Source organism: Pistacia vera, unplaced genomic scaffold (assembly GCF_008641045.1).
Source record: "Pistacia vera cultivar Batoury unplaced genomic scaffold, PisVer_v2 Contig692, whole genome shotgun sequence".
Lineage (NCBI taxonomy): Eukaryota > Viridiplantae > Streptophyta > Magnoliopsida > Sapindales > Anacardiaceae > Pistacia > Pistacia vera.
Window position 1 is genome coordinate 864758 of NW_022196548.1, and position 14743 is coordinate 879500.

Here is a 14743-nt window from a genome sequence, read left to right on the forward strand (position 1 = left end):
TTGACTCTCTCCAAACCTATGAATTGAACTACAACGTTGGGATAAATAAAAACCGAGCAAAGGTTTGGTTCTCAAACATGAGGTTGATTCTAATCCTTTTGATAATTGTGATTTAAGTTCATAGGATGATAAAAACTGTGCTTTACTTATAAAGAATTTTGTTAAATTTCATAAGAAAAACATGAAAAAGCCTCATAGTAGTGGTTATGACCGAAAACCTTTTGAGAAAAAGGCTTATGACCATCAAACCCCTGATACCTTTTCAAAGAAGTTTCTAAAAGATAAAGAAAAGAAAAATAAAGTTTTCAAGTGTTTTGAATGCGAGCGGCTTTGGGCACATACAATCTGAGTGTGTTAACACACCGGAGGTGAAACCTTTGCTTAAGTTTCGTCAACTTCGCAAAAACATACTGCTCAAGGCTAATGCTCACTGTAATTCAAAGCAGTCTAGCTAAACAAGCACAAGTATACATAGTTTTATGCATCTATTTCCAAGAGCAATATATCTAATAATTTATGTCATCACTTATAATGAAAACATAACTTGTTAGAAGATGCCTATATGCTCCACTTCATTCCAAAGCCGTCAATTGGTTAATGTACGTGCATGATTTGAGGATGATCGAAAGTTGGTTATTGATAATGAGGAAACCTCATCAGTTCAATATGAACTATCCATCTATGCTACAAAATCAGGCTCTACAATCTACATGCTTTAATTTTTATTCTTACCACCATAATTTTACAAGTACATCAATAATTGATCAGTTTAATATAGAATCCTAAGAACCATCCTAGATTAGTAAATACATAAAGAACTTAAAAACTCTTATCTTTCTACAACTATCAATACATATATCAAAGCTACACCAACATAGTAATTTGCTGAAAGGCTTGCATGGCCAAGATATCTCAGATGGAGTTGACTGAGTCACCATAACTACTTTCACTATCAGTGCTAGTACTCACACTCCCACTGCCACTGCCACTCCCACTACCACTTTCTGTCCCACTACTCTCACTCTCACTGCTGCTGCTTGAGCTTGAAGTTTGTTTCTTTCGCCATTCGGCATTTACCTGAGCTCTAAGAGCTTCAGCAGCATTAGGGCCCTTATCTGCATCGTCATCACTAATATCTACATCAGCAATTTCTTCATCCACGTCAACTTGATGCGGTAAGTTGATATCAATATCAAGACCAGTGCAGAATTCCTTTTCAGAAACATTCCCTTTATTTCCTGTTTCAAAACCGTCATCATTGTCATCAACTATTTCTACATGTTCCTCGGCTTCAAAATTCTCAGCAAATGGTGATAATGTTGATGGATTAGGAAGAGATGAACACTCCACATCCTTCTCACTTTGAGGTTCTGCATCTGAGTGGGGGGAAAATTTAGTTGCTGTAACAAAACTGAGTAAATATACACATTTAAATGAAACTAGAATTAAACACAATCACAATTGCTCCGTTGTTAAGATTCTGTTTAAAGGAAAAAGGTACCTACTTGAAATTTTGCAATCCCTATATGTTTATCACATTTCACCTATATGCAGTGAATTTTGGATCAAATATAGTAATTAAAGCAGGTCAAAATCATTTTATTTTTGAATTTTATGTATATTTACAAAATTGGTGTAATTTTCATCCAAATTGCTTACTAGGCAAAAATGGATGTGTTTCTGGTACACAAATTTGAACAGGAAAAACAAGACCAAGAATCAGAACACTCTGATGCAGAAATCAGAGAGATCGACTAAAGACCAGTGGGCTACTAGGACGGTGAAAAAACTATTTCTATGAAAGTAGAAAATCAAAGAAATTGAGTCTTTCTATTCAGATTAGCCACAGACCAATTTGACATTAACTAAAGCATATAGGTCTTCAGTGCAGTGACTAACGTTTTTACGTTATCCATTATGGCAAATTGATGAAAGAAATGAAAGGAACCATACCTAAGTTTGTTGAGTTTCCAGTGTCAATCTGTTCCACCTGAACCTGGAGATTGTATACAAAATGGCATGAACAGAAAATTCATTATAAATGTCAAAATAGAAGCAGTTGCAGACAATCTACACTTGTCATCTATAAATCTGAAGAAAGAAGAAGAAAAATTTAATATAATTCCTGCAGTATATGATACAGGCATCCAGAGAATAACTACACTAAGTGTAGTAATCACACACAAAGTTTCCAGATGTCACAACTCACATGGATGATTCCAACCAATTAAAGTATATCTTTTTTCAGTAGCTATTTCAGCACCTGATGATGGATATTAAATCTGTGTCGTGTGGAAAGAAAACCTCTAAGTTATAATGGATCTTCATGTCAAGCAATTTAAAATTATATGAACAGGATGGCAATCCTAAAATACTTAGTCTCTGTCTCACACGTCAACTCAGAGGTAAAATCAAGTAAAAGAAGCAGTCCAGTTTAGAATTGTGAAACTGAAAAAATAATCTATAGTATTCTTCAATGATATTTTCCTACAAGATGACAAATCAAGATCACTCTTCACATGATCGTATCCATAAAAAAGATATAAAAATCTGCAGGCTCACCGTTTGATGGACTATGCCTGAGCTCAAAGGCTGCAGTTTTGATCCTTTACCAACTGCAGTAGAGTGAGATTCCACCACAGGTGTGACCAAAGTAGTCATGGTTGATGCGGCTGCAGCTGAAGGCTCACCGGGTATACGAACATGCCTCAATCGCTTCACAGCTCGGTGCAACCGCTCCAATCGAAATATCTCACCATCAAAAAATAAAACTGCATCGTTGTCCTTATCCCTGTAATCTTCACCAACGCCCTCAAAAATCACCTTAAGTTTTCCCTGCTGATTGTTTTGAAATTCTACCGTAACCCTGTTATCCTTGCTCTTGTGGAGTAAGCCAGGTTGGTTACGATCAATAGAAGCTGGTTTAAATTCATCTGGGAAAAAAAAAAAAAAAGAGAAAACATATCAATAGCGTCAGAGCATCTACTATACAACAAAACCCGACTACTTAAACCCTTATGAAAATGATCCTTTGAGCTTGATTCAGACGATTCCCTCAGATGTTAGCCTACCAAAAAACCATTGAAACATAATCTTCTCTTTTTTCTCGAAAAAGCAATCTTGGCACCCAAAAAAATAAAAATACTAATATCCAATTGTCATTTTCTAAATATAAACTGTTGTAACACTTCCAAACTAACATAAATCTAAAATTTACAATGTCTACTTGCTCCCTTGAGCTCACTCTTAACGTTTTAGAAACCAAAACAACATTACACCTACAAAAAGCTCAAATTTTTTTTTTTTTTCATTTTTTACTTAGTTTTCCCCTTAACCAAATATAACCCAGAAAATATTTTGAGCTTTCTTGAAGAACACATAAGTACTTACAACGTAAAGTGCAGAACTTGGGAGATTGACCATTGTAGCGGTGGTCTCTGAAGGAGGAGCCAAGAGTAATGTTGTACCAGCAATCAGACGCTGGAGAAGAGCTTGGCTCTTCATTGTTGTTAGCCATGATTGAAAACTTTCCAATTCATGAAATAAAGGACAATTGGAGCAGAATTCAACCCTAGAATTCTAGGGTTTTTTTTTCTGGTGCGTTGCAGATGGCAGTTGCCAGTTGCCAGTTGCAGACAAGTCAGAGAAGGGAGTTTGTGGGTAGAGGGTAGTTTGGTCTTTCAGAGTAGTGGAGTTCGTTAATCAGTTGCTTCTGGCAGCGGGTTTACGTTTAATTTTTGTATTAAATTGATGGAAGCACATCATTTTATCACTTTAAAGCAAAAATATTATTTTAGTTTGGGTAAACGACCTGATCCACTCAAGGTTTGGCTAAATGGTAAGTTTCCAACCTTAGTTTCATAAATTCTTAAATTAATATAAAATTATTTAATAAAACAGTCATAGGGTAAATTGGCCATTTTTATTGTAATAAATATGAAATAAAAATAAAAATTTTAAAATAACGTTTCACATCTCAAAATCAACAAAGTGTTAGCGTCGTTATCGCCGTCAACGATCGTTTGGAATTGGTTTAGGTTGATTTTCTCACCAAAATCGATAAAAATCATCACCTTATCATTTTTCAAGTGTTTTTAAGGCTTAATAGCTCTCGATTTGGCCGATTTTTGACACCCAGCTCCATCACATGCGAAAGCCATTCCAGCCTTTTCGGCCTATACCCGGCATCGTTGGCCTTCCCCGACACCACCATCTTCCTCCCCTCAGCCCTTATACAAAAACCCCTATGACACCTTACCCGTTTACTCTGTCAATCGTCGACCACCATCGAAAATCAACCCGTCACTACCCTTTGCTTCTTCGATATCTGATCTCCAAAATCCCCCACCAACCTAACCCTTAGTCTGTCGGTCATTGTCCACCTTTTCTTAAGGTTTCGCTTTTTTTTTTTTAAATAAAAATTGAAGAAAAGGGTGTTATTGAAAGATATTTGAAAGTAAGATGATTTTTTTTCTAATTCTATTAACTTGGGGGTTAAAAAGTAATTTATTTATTTATTTATTAAGGGCAGGATGATAATAACACTTTATATACTGTGTCAAAACCCAAAAATACTAACGGGGTTAAATTTAGGGTGAGAATCTGGAATTTATGATACTATAGGCGGGAATTGTAGATTCACCAAACCTTGGGTGGGTACATGTCGTTTACTCTATTAATTTTAATTAACAATATTAACTATTAACAATATTTATTTATTTATCTATTTTTTTAATTGTCTTAATAAGTAAGAGTACAAATAAAATCTTTTCATTTGGATACATTCATACAAACATATTTATAATAGTATTTTAAATCACAACAATAATAATAATTATTATTATAGAGATATAATATAATAATAGGTTTGAAGTCCAAGTAAAAATAACCTAAAATGATAAAATAAAACAAGGTTAAAGAGTGTTGAATAAATAAATCAAGACATGGTAACTCTTAAAAGTTACTAATTCTGAGTTAAATGTAGTTCATAGATTTGGAAAAATTTAGGTTACAATCTTAACAAAATCTGTTCTTGGAAGAATTATTTTTAAAATATGGGAATAATTTTAATTCCTCTCCTTTGAGAAATAAATCTTCTAATTTGAAATTTTGATAGAAAATTTTTCATTAAAGTTATAAAAATCATAAAAGAAAACCTTCCATAAAACTAATACTCATCCAAAAATTTTGTATTATGAGTTGTACTATTTAATATTATGAATCTCATTTTCAAAAAATAAAAGAAAATTGGGAAACATAGGTAAAAAGATTTGGTTAGTTTCAATGGGTACTACAGCCCCTAATTTTGGGTTAATTTAAGACACCGTTGGGTTCAGAAGCTAACAATATTACCCCCATTTGCCCTTTTCAATGGACAATGGCAGTGTGATAAAAACAATTAGTTTGTCTACCCAACCGTCATCCTGTGTCCCATTGCATCTTCCTTTCAGTTCTCATTAGGACTGTAAATGAGCCGAGAGCCGGCTCGGTAAAAGCTCGTTTAGAGCTCAGCTAGATAATGCTCGGTTCGACTCAACTCGAACTCGGTTCGTTAACCGAGTCGAGTTTGAACACAATGAAGCTCGTGGGCTCGTGAGCCTGGCTCGGCTCGATTAAGCACTGTACACTTCATAGTGTTTTGGTGATTTTTTAAACTATTAGGTCTTAAACTGATATTTTTCAATGAAATTTTTTTAGAAAATGATAGTTCCTTCCCCCCCCCCCCCCCCCGAACTGCAAATTTTAAATAACATGAGTTCCCTATATCTTCTCTCACTTTCTTTTCGTTTCATCTTTGTTCGTCTTTTAGAGTTTTGATTCTAATAATTTCTTCACCTCGGTAAGTTCGCATCGATTCGACTTTAAGTGGACTCTATTTTCTTCGTTTGCTGCTTATCAAATTTTCGATTGCTGTCTTGTTCTTTGGTTACTTACTGTTTTCGGCTTGTTCAATTTGTGCTTGGACTTTTTAGACTAATTTTTCTTTGTTTGGGTTTTTTCGATGATAATAAATACGAATTTAAGGTTTTTTTTTTTGTCATAATTGATGTGTTGACTTTTCTCGACGTGCAGGTGATATTTGAACTTTGGTTTCTGCAAGGAAGATGGAAGATTGGTTCTTTTATTTTATGAGTTTTGTTTGATGAAATTTGTGTGGGATTTTTAAACTGGGGTGAAATTTGAGAATTTTTAATTGGATTATAGCAGTTATTTGTCTTTTGTTTTGTCTTACGTTAAGTTGGTCTTCAATTTTTTTCTCTCAACTAAGTTTTAGTAAAATTGGGTATGTGCTTTCTGGTAAAACATAAAAGCTCGCGAGCCTTATCGAGCTCGAGCTCGCGAGCCCTTATTGAGCTCAAGCTCGATAAGGAATTCACGAGCCGGCTCGAGCTCGAGCTCGAGTCTCAATTTTGAGGCTCGCCATACTCGAGGTCAAGCTCAAGCTCGACACTGTTGTAAACGAGCCGAGCTCGATAAGCTAAAAGCTCAGCTCGGCTCGTTTATACCCCTAGACTTCTCATGGCTGTCTCCATTCCTCATCACTCGCTCCCTTCCTTCACTTCATTCCATAGAAATCGAACCTCACCAACGATTTTCCAACGTCATTTGCGACCAATAACAACACTCACGTATTCACCAAAACTCAATACAATTCAATGCTCAGCCAACCCCAATACCGAAACTCTCAGAACTTGCAAGAACTGCAAAACCCAGTTCGACCCTTTGCTTAATCACCCTCGAGCTTGTAGATTCCACACCGCCCATTTTGGAGGTAACCCACTTCATTTCTCTTTCTCTTTTTAACTAATTTTTCATCTCATTTCATCGTTACTTTAACCTTTTATTGGTAGTTCTATTCTATTGGTAATTTGTTTCCAAGTTCTTGCAGTTAAGTGTTCAATAAAAAATTAAAAAAAAAATTGTAATTTTGATTAAGACAAGGGTTTTAAAGTTTAGGCTTGTCCGTAGAGAATTAGATTTTGTGGAAGAAATTATGTTATGGCCATTAATTGCAATTCTGCATATGATAATCTGGTAACTGATTGACTGTTAATTTTCTCATCTTGCAATTCGTTGAAAATTTGAGCTGAGCTTTTTACAACCCTAATGAATTGTTTATCATATTTTCAGCAGGTTTTACTATCATACATTAAGAAAAAGGGTAAATTTTTACATTGATCTCCTGTAATTTACCGAAATTGCAATGCGTCTCTGCTGTCTTGAGAATTAAATCCTCTTACTATATAATGGGAAATTTGCTGAAAGATGCCTCAAGTTTTAGTTAGGAAGTTGATTTAAAATTATAGTGTTGGCAGAAATGAAAATCTAGATATGAATATAGACGTTATCTATGTGTGTGAATATGAATATAGAAGTTATCTATGTGTGTGTTTATTCATATACATAGTGTATCTTTTGATGGGAGAAGAATCATGGAAAGTCAATCGGTTATTAAGCTTGCAGACTTGCAAGTATGGGAAAGTTTAAATTTGTAGATGTCATCCATTACAAGATAAGTTACCACTCACTATACCAAACCATGAATGTTAGTGACCATAATTTGATTAAGGTTCAAGTAAATTAAACTCTTCTTTTCTTAAATATGGTAGAATAGATTTACTCTGTGATACCTTCCTGTATTTGGATTATTTGTTCCTTATGCTATTTGTTCTTTTTTCTTTTTTTGGCTTGCTGAAGACAGATTTGGTACAACGTATTAACGTATTTTACTACAATGTTTCAGGGGAAACGAAGAGAAAGTTCGAAAGTGTCTACTCAGGAGTCAGGAGGCACCCTGGATACTCCTGAGTCTGGCAAAGTTTTCCAATACTGGCATTGCTGTGGATCTGAGGACCCCTTTGACCCTGGATGTACTGCTGCTCCTCATTCCTCCTATGATGACTGATGCAGTTGAAGATATTCCGGTTTTGATGTGTAATTCACTTCTTTCACCTAGGATTCTTGATTGTTTACTTATTATAGTTGTGGTTCTCAAATGTGCATTTGCACCCAAAAAATAAAAAAATAAAAAAATCCAATAATTTATTTTCAGTTTCTTAAGACTCTCTAGTATTTTCTTGAATATACATGTTTGTTCCAATGCTTAGATGAGAAGCACCACCCTATATCTTGCCACAGAGTGTGATACCGGTAATGTAACAAATTCTTTAGCTTCTGGTGTTGACATTCTGCTGGGAGGAAGAAAACATATTGTTGTGTAGTGTGTGCATAATTATTCAAAATTTTACTTTTCCAGATGCTCTTGTTACCATTAACCTCTGGTTATATGTGACTGCCTTTCCTTAAATATCAAAAAATTTATTTCATAGTTTGAACAGATGTCTTTTGCTGATTTTTCCAGATCATTGTGTCCACTGTTAATCAAATCATTTTGAGGTCTGAATTAATCTGCAGATAACAAGTTTTGGGTAGTAGAAGACGCTATCTGTCCCACCAGAAACCCTTATGCATCCCTAGAATTTTCAGAATTGAAAAATAGCCTCAAAACTTTTACTTAGAGCCACTGGCATCATATAACTCATACAGGGTTTTTCTCTGGAAGCAACTCCCCTAGTTTTTCACCTGTCTATAACTGAACTGGTCTTCGAAATTTGCAGGATGAAATTGATGAGTGCTAAATGGAATTCATATAACAACATGTTAGGGATGAAAACTATAAACAAGCTTCAAAGAATAGGATGGTCTTTTTGATTGATCTTTGTGTGTTCATTATACAGAGTATAAGACTTTGTCAACAAGAAATTACAGATAATACAAATTAATGAAAAATATTAAAAGTTGTCATTGATTATAACTCTGCTAGCTGTTATCAGAGCGGAGAATTTGACTCTTTCTATAGTGGAAACTTGGATTAATATTTCCACCATTACATGAGATTGTTGCTTGATCGTTTACATCTTTCTAGAGACAAGAATCCGTCGATTTTGGAAGTGTCAACTCCACCAAAATTCTCAAAGCTGCTGCAGAAATAATGATTTTGATTATTTTCTAGAGTAAACGACTTTTTCGCACCAAGGTTTACCTTAATCACACTTACCCATCAAAAAAAATTTAAAATATCATTTTTTTAACCCAAAGTTAATATCTTGTCACTATGCAAAGCTGATTTCAACCTATTTTAGTGACAAAAATTCTCTTTATCACCACCATTTGAACCTCTGGTTTGCTCTCTACAAAACCCTTCTCATTCCGACACTTGATTTTCACCGATTGTCTATCACCGCAAACTAGGTTTTCTGTTCTTAGCTAATTTTCGGTTTATTCCAGTGACAAATATTCAATCGATCACTACCATTCAATCCACCGGCTTCTACTTTGCAAAGTCTCTCTTATCCTAGCTTTTGATAACTTACTGAACGTTAGCTGAGAAAGTAAAGTGCATTTTAGATATTAACGGAATATAAATTTTGAGTGAAACAATCCACTGGCTTCTACTCTACAAAGTTCCTCTTATCCTAGCTCTTGATAACTCACCGAGCGTTAGCTGAGAAAGTAAAATGCATTTTAGATATTAACGGAATATAAATTTTGAGTGAAAAAGTAGTATTTTGAAACTTTTTGTATGAAAAAGTGTTATCTGAGGCAAACTTTGGGTGGAAAAAAGTGGTTTACTCTATTTTCTATAATAAACTGAATAGCATACGATATAAATATAAAAAGATAGAATGATATTAGACATTAGCTCAAAGATCATATTTGAGGGAATCGCCATGCCATGTATCTAGTTAACTTATTGAATCATATTAATTGTCAACTCATAATCTTCCTGTGCATTTGATATCGTCATTCTTAAATAAAATATATTTTTAGATCATACATGATGAGGTTGCTTCCACTGTTAAAATTTAGGCCATGTTTGATTCATTTTTTTTTTATCCATATCCCCAATCCTATTCCTCAAATATTATTTGACACATTATTCCAGAAATATTACTATATTTTTTTAATTATTTTAGACCCCTTAAGCTAATTAATTTTATTAAATACTCCCAAAAAAGTTTAAAAACTAACAAAAACATCTCCATCAACCATACTTGCCAGATTTTGGCAACCACCGTCGGTGGTAGCTGAAATCTGTACAACGGCCTACCTGCCGATCAAAAATGGCCGAAAGTTCACCGATCTGGCCGTCGTTGACCGAAAACGACGGCCAAAGATGGACTTCTTTTGATATTTTTCGGTGGTCGACAGAAACATTTGGCCGTAAATCTGGTCTTTTTCGGCCAGGTCATAGCGATGCGTTACGACACAGATCCGATCAGTCTATGTCGTAACAAAATTTTCCCACCAAATTTTGGCGGTGGTGGCTGGAATCTGGCACTGTAAGTGGTGGGAGTGTTTTTGTCATTTTATATATTAGGGTCTTTAATTAAATTAGCAAACCAAAAAGCTTTTTTATAAATTTTTAAAGTTTATCTCGTAATACTCCCTTATCCAACTATTCAATATTATTCCCAAAATCTTATCCAAAATAATGAACTCTTATCCAACTATTCAATATTATTCCCAAAATCTTATCCAAAATAATGAACTAAACGCATCCTTAAATATCCGCATGGTCAACCTGATCATCATGTGCAGATGCCAATGAATATATTTATAATATATCTCTTTCATATTTAATCCTGGAGATTCTGAATTCTAACAATGGACTGCCGCCTAATATTAGTAGTTTTAGTTCATCAATTATTGATTTTATTTTAATAATTCTAGATATTAAATTAAAATAAAAAAGAATTGTTTGACAGTGAAAGAGTTTTGTTTCTTCTTTGACTTTTGAAGTTTGAACCATATTAGGATGATCTATTATATTTGTAATTTATCTTGGAATAATAAACTAATAAAGTATTTAATAAATTTTAAAAATTAGTTGATGTAAATACAAAGTCATCTGAACAGCAGATCATATATATATATATTAAATTAAGAGTAAACGACATGTTTCCATCTAAGGTTTGACGAAATCCTAAGTTGGTACGTCAAGTTTTATTTATTCCATATTCCCACCTTTAAAGTAACGGGAAATGATTAGATATAACGGCTCAGAGGTAATTTGGTCATTTCACAGAGGAGGCGCACATTAGCAGATCACAGCCCTTGATAAAGTTCCGACGCACGTTAGCCAACCTCACCGCCAACGTTTTTCGCCCTTTTCCAACGATTCTTCCACCCAAAATCACCCTTGTCACCACCATTCGAATCCTCATCCTCCCCTCTACAAAACCGTACCCTTGACAATCCCTTATCACTCACCGATCGTCAGCCACAACAGCCGCCACATGCGGCTGGTTTTCGTCGATCTCCACCAGAAAATGACCACTAAACAGTTGCTGGGACATAGGGGTTTTGTAGATTAGGAGATGCTGATTGTAGTGGTGACGTCGAATTAGGTTTTCATCGCTGGAATCGACCAAAATCTGGCGAAAAATGACGAAAACCTAACCCTGACGGCGTCGTCGATTGGAGAGGTCAATGAGTCAGGAATCAGAGGGGTTTTGGACGACGGACGATGGGAAAGCTGATGGAGGTGACTAGGGGTTTCGTCGTCATCGGAAACAGTCCAGATCCGGTGAAAATCGAGACGGTGTGCAGTCAATGAGGGTGTAATTGAAGTAATTTCAAAATAAGATGGTTAATTTTATAATTTTAGTAATGTAGGGGCTAAAATATAATTTATTAATTTAAGGCTAAGGGCATTATGGTAATTGCACCCTCACTACCCCAAAAAATGTTAACAGTGTTATTTTAGGGGTGGGAATATGGAATAAATGAAACTTGGTGTGCCAATTTCGTTAAACTTGGGCGGGAACATGTTCTTTACTCTTAAATTAAAAATAAAATTGTAACTGTTGATATTAGTGACAGGGGCTCAATTCTATAGCAGAAGCATCTGATGAACTTTTAATATAAATAAAATTAGGGGTGTTCGGTCCTGGGTATCCTACACTTTTTAAAGGAAACAGAACCAGAATCGGAACTGATGGTTCCTTGAAATTTAGAACCAGAACCGGAACCGACGGTTTCGGTTCCTAGGTACCCAGAACCAGAACCTGTAACAACGGTTTCGGTTCCGGTTCTGGGTACCCTGTAAAATTACAATGACCCCTAAAAGTTTTTAAAATAGCAAAAAAACCCTTAAAAACTTACAAATACCCCCCACCTGGCACTTGTTAACAAAAATAAAATTACAAATTATAAATTCAAAATGACAAACTCCATTACTTTGTAAAAGTAGATTCTCAAAAGTCAAACCAACTTACTTTAAATGTTATGAAATATAAATATAAATGTATTCACATTACTTTTTCTACAAAAGTTTTTATTAACCCCCTAATATTTAATTTTATTTTATATCAGTCTTGGTTTCTGATTCTTGGTTCTGGTTCCGATTTCTAACTATAGAAACCAGAATCGAAACCGTACAGTAATGGTTCTAAAAATTTAAAATCAAAACTTACATATTGACGATTGGTTCTGGGTAGAAACTAAAATCAAATCCAAAATATCCGCTGGTTCTGGTTTTGGTTTCAACCGGTTCTTTTGAACACCCTATAAATAAATGGATAGAGTAATAAATAAGCGCCGACCTTCGAAGCCAAGGCGTGTCACATCTTACAGGAGAACGCGGAGAAAGGACACGTGTCAACAACCCATCAAGCTCTTTACTCTTAAATCTTAGATCTTAAGTTTTGTATCTATAAATACACAACAGTTTCTCCACATCCATCATCTTCAAACTCAATTCAATCTTTACGCAAACAAGTCTCAACTCTCAGCATTCAAAAATGGAATCAAGTTCTCTTTGTTCTTCAGTACTTCTTCCTTCTCCTTCACGATTCTCCTCCCACAATTCACAGTCTCAAAACAGAAAATTTGGGCAAGTAAAATTAAGGCCTACTGGCGTTCAAGTTTCTGCAAAAGCTGGAAGAGATTCCTGTGACTCAAACTACAGGAGACAAGGGCAGCTGGTAGATGAAAGCATGATTGTGTTGAGGAAACGCATACATGAAATGAAAATGATAGAGAGAAACTACGAGCCTCCGGCGGAGTGGATGGCGTGGGAGAAGCGGTACTATACGTGTTACGATGAGTTAATATGTCAAGGCGTGGGGTTTTTGCAGTCTTATTTGATGAATTGCAGGCCGAGTTTGGCTCTTGGGTTGGTTGCGGTGGTAGCTATGAGTGTCCCGGCTTCGAGTTTTCTGGTTGCATGTCGATTGTTAGAGTTGGCTAATGGAGTTTTGTCTGCAGCCGGCCATGTTGGTTGAATTTGTATTTGCAGAATAGTTTATGCTTGTAAATACAAGAAACTACTATGATATAGGGCATTGATTCTTGTAATTGTATATGTTTGTCATGAAAGAAATGGCAAGATTCTTTGATTATTTGTCTTTTGTTCTAGAGAATTAATTTAATTTTCGATTATTTTCAAATACATGATTGAACTGTTCTAATTTTAACTGATTGTATATCATAAACTCCATAATGACTTTTAAGGAGTTTATAAAACTAAATCAAATAAGTATAAGAGCATTAACACATTAAGCACTTGGTAAAATGAAAGAAATTGATTGTTCATTTTTTTTTTTTTTTTTTTTCAGGAGTGTGATGAAGAAACAGAATATGGGTTAGCCCAGCTCATTTTCTAAAGAACATAGAGGCCTATGCATACAAATGGATTGGGCATCTGTCAGGCCACATTGAGATACAGCCGTCTTGAGTCTTGTTGATGTTGACTTGACTCTTTGTTTTCTTCTTAATTTTCCAATGGGATGGAATGAGAGGAATGCTTAAAATATAGTTCCCAGAAATTACTTACAACACTGTTACCGGGAAATTAGAAAGTGAAAAGTAGATTTCGACTTTAGGACATTTAATTTATCTAAAGTAATTCTCCTATAATTTTCATATCTTTGAAAACAATATCCCAGCAAAAATATTTACAAGAAATAGAGGTAAACCTATTAAAGAATGAGTAATACAACGTCCACAACTCAATCTCACAACCTTCTCTTACAATCCTAATGTGGCAGTTGAGTTGATAATTATTACGTTAGCTTTCTCTACACCCAAGACATAAAATGACTTTGATTAGACACGAACGGTCGTTTCTTAAGGACAAATGGTTGTTCCTTAAGAATGAATGATTGCATTCGTTCTTTCGTAATGAATAAATATTCCTTATGAATGAACGATCGTTCATCCTCAAGGAATGATCGTTCGTCTCTAAAGAATAACCCTTCATGTTTAGTTAAAGTCGTCAGTTAATGTGGTAGTTGTTAAACAATCCAAAGAAAATAATAAAAAGAGGAGGCTAGGGTTTCATTGATATTGCACAATTCAATTGAATACAAAAAGTATGATTTAACCTAAATACAAAGATATATATATATAGGCTAAACAAAGGAAATAATGAAAAGACAAATCTACCCTTAATAAACAATAAAACAAAATAACCCATATTTCTTAACATCTCCCCTCAAACTCACGATGCGGCGGCTACAAGCATCGAGAGTTTGCCAACTAGAAAACGAAAACGGGAAATAGAATGCGACTTGGTAAAGAAATCTGCAATCTGCAAAGAAGAAGAAACAAAGGGCAAGGTAATGGTGCCATGCTTGAGATGATGACGAGTAAGGTGACAATCGATCTCAATGTGCTTAGTTCGTTCATGAAAAACCGAGTTTGAGCAATCTGAATAGACTCTGGTTTGTCACATACA

The 14743-nt window shown here is 34.9% G+C and overlaps 2 protein-coding genes and 1 long non-coding RNA gene across 5 annotated transcripts; 2 read left to right on the top strand and 1 right to left on the bottom strand.

Moving 5' to 3' along the window:
• Nucleotides 1–714: 714 nt before the first annotated feature.
• LOC116113926 (lisH domain-containing protein C1711.05-like) lies at nucleotides 715–3705 on the bottom strand. Of its 3 annotated transcripts, none has more exons than XM_031400084.1 (4): nucleotides 3391–3705; nucleotides 2563–2933; nucleotides 1954–1996; nucleotides 715–1370 (listed from the first exon to the last, which is right to left on the bottom strand). In XM_031400084.1, exons 1-4 carry the CDS (start codon nucleotides 3515–3517, stop codon nucleotides 913–915), a joined length of 999 nt encoding a protein of 332 aa, XP_031255944.1. In that variant the 5' UTR covers nucleotides 3518–3705; the 3' UTR covers nucleotides 715–912. The 3 variants fall into 3 exon arrangements, with proteins under 3 accessions (XP_031255944.1, XP_031255943.1, XP_031255942.1); XM_031400083.1 differs by having other exon boundaries at nucleotides 715–1376; XM_031400082.1 differs by having other exon boundaries at nucleotides 715–1400.
• Nucleotides 3706–6540: 2835 nt separating this feature from the next.
• Nucleotides 6541–8018, top strand: LOC116113886. The gene is made up of 2 exons (XR_004125483.1): nucleotides 6541–6772; nucleotides 7745–8018. It is a non-coding gene; the product is annotated as an uncharacterized LOC116113886 (long non-coding RNA).
• Nucleotides 8019–12750: 4732 nt separating this feature from the next.
• Nucleotides 12751–13406, top strand: LOC116113944. Its single transcript, XM_031400103.1, has one exon. The coding sequence runs from the start codon at nucleotides 12807–12809 to the stop codon at nucleotides 13287–13289; it is 483 nt and encodes a 160-aa protein (XP_031255963.1). The 5' UTR covers nucleotides 12751–12806; the 3' UTR covers nucleotides 13290–13406.
• The last annotated feature ends 1337 nt before the right edge of the window (nucleotides 13407–14743 follow it).

Excerpts from the sequence above, each read along its gene's own strand:
- LOC116113926 (XM_031400082.1), bottom strand. The coding sequence starts at position 3,517 with ATGGCTAACAACAATGAAGAGCCAAGCTCTTCTCCAGCGTCTGATTGC. Across the intron at positions 1,997-2,562 it reads CAGGCATAGTCCATCAAACG|GTTCAGGTGGAACAGATTGA; the intron begins GTGAGCCTGCAG and ends TACAATCTCCAG. Across the intron at positions 1,401-1,953 it reads TGGAAACTCAACAAACTTAG|CAACTAAATTTTCCCCCCAC; the intron begins GTATGGTTCCTT and ends GTTTTGTTACAG.
- LOC116113944 (XM_031400103.1), top strand. The coding sequence starts at position 12,807 with ATGGAATCAAGTTCTCTTTGTTCTTCAGTACTTCTTCCTTCTCCTTCA.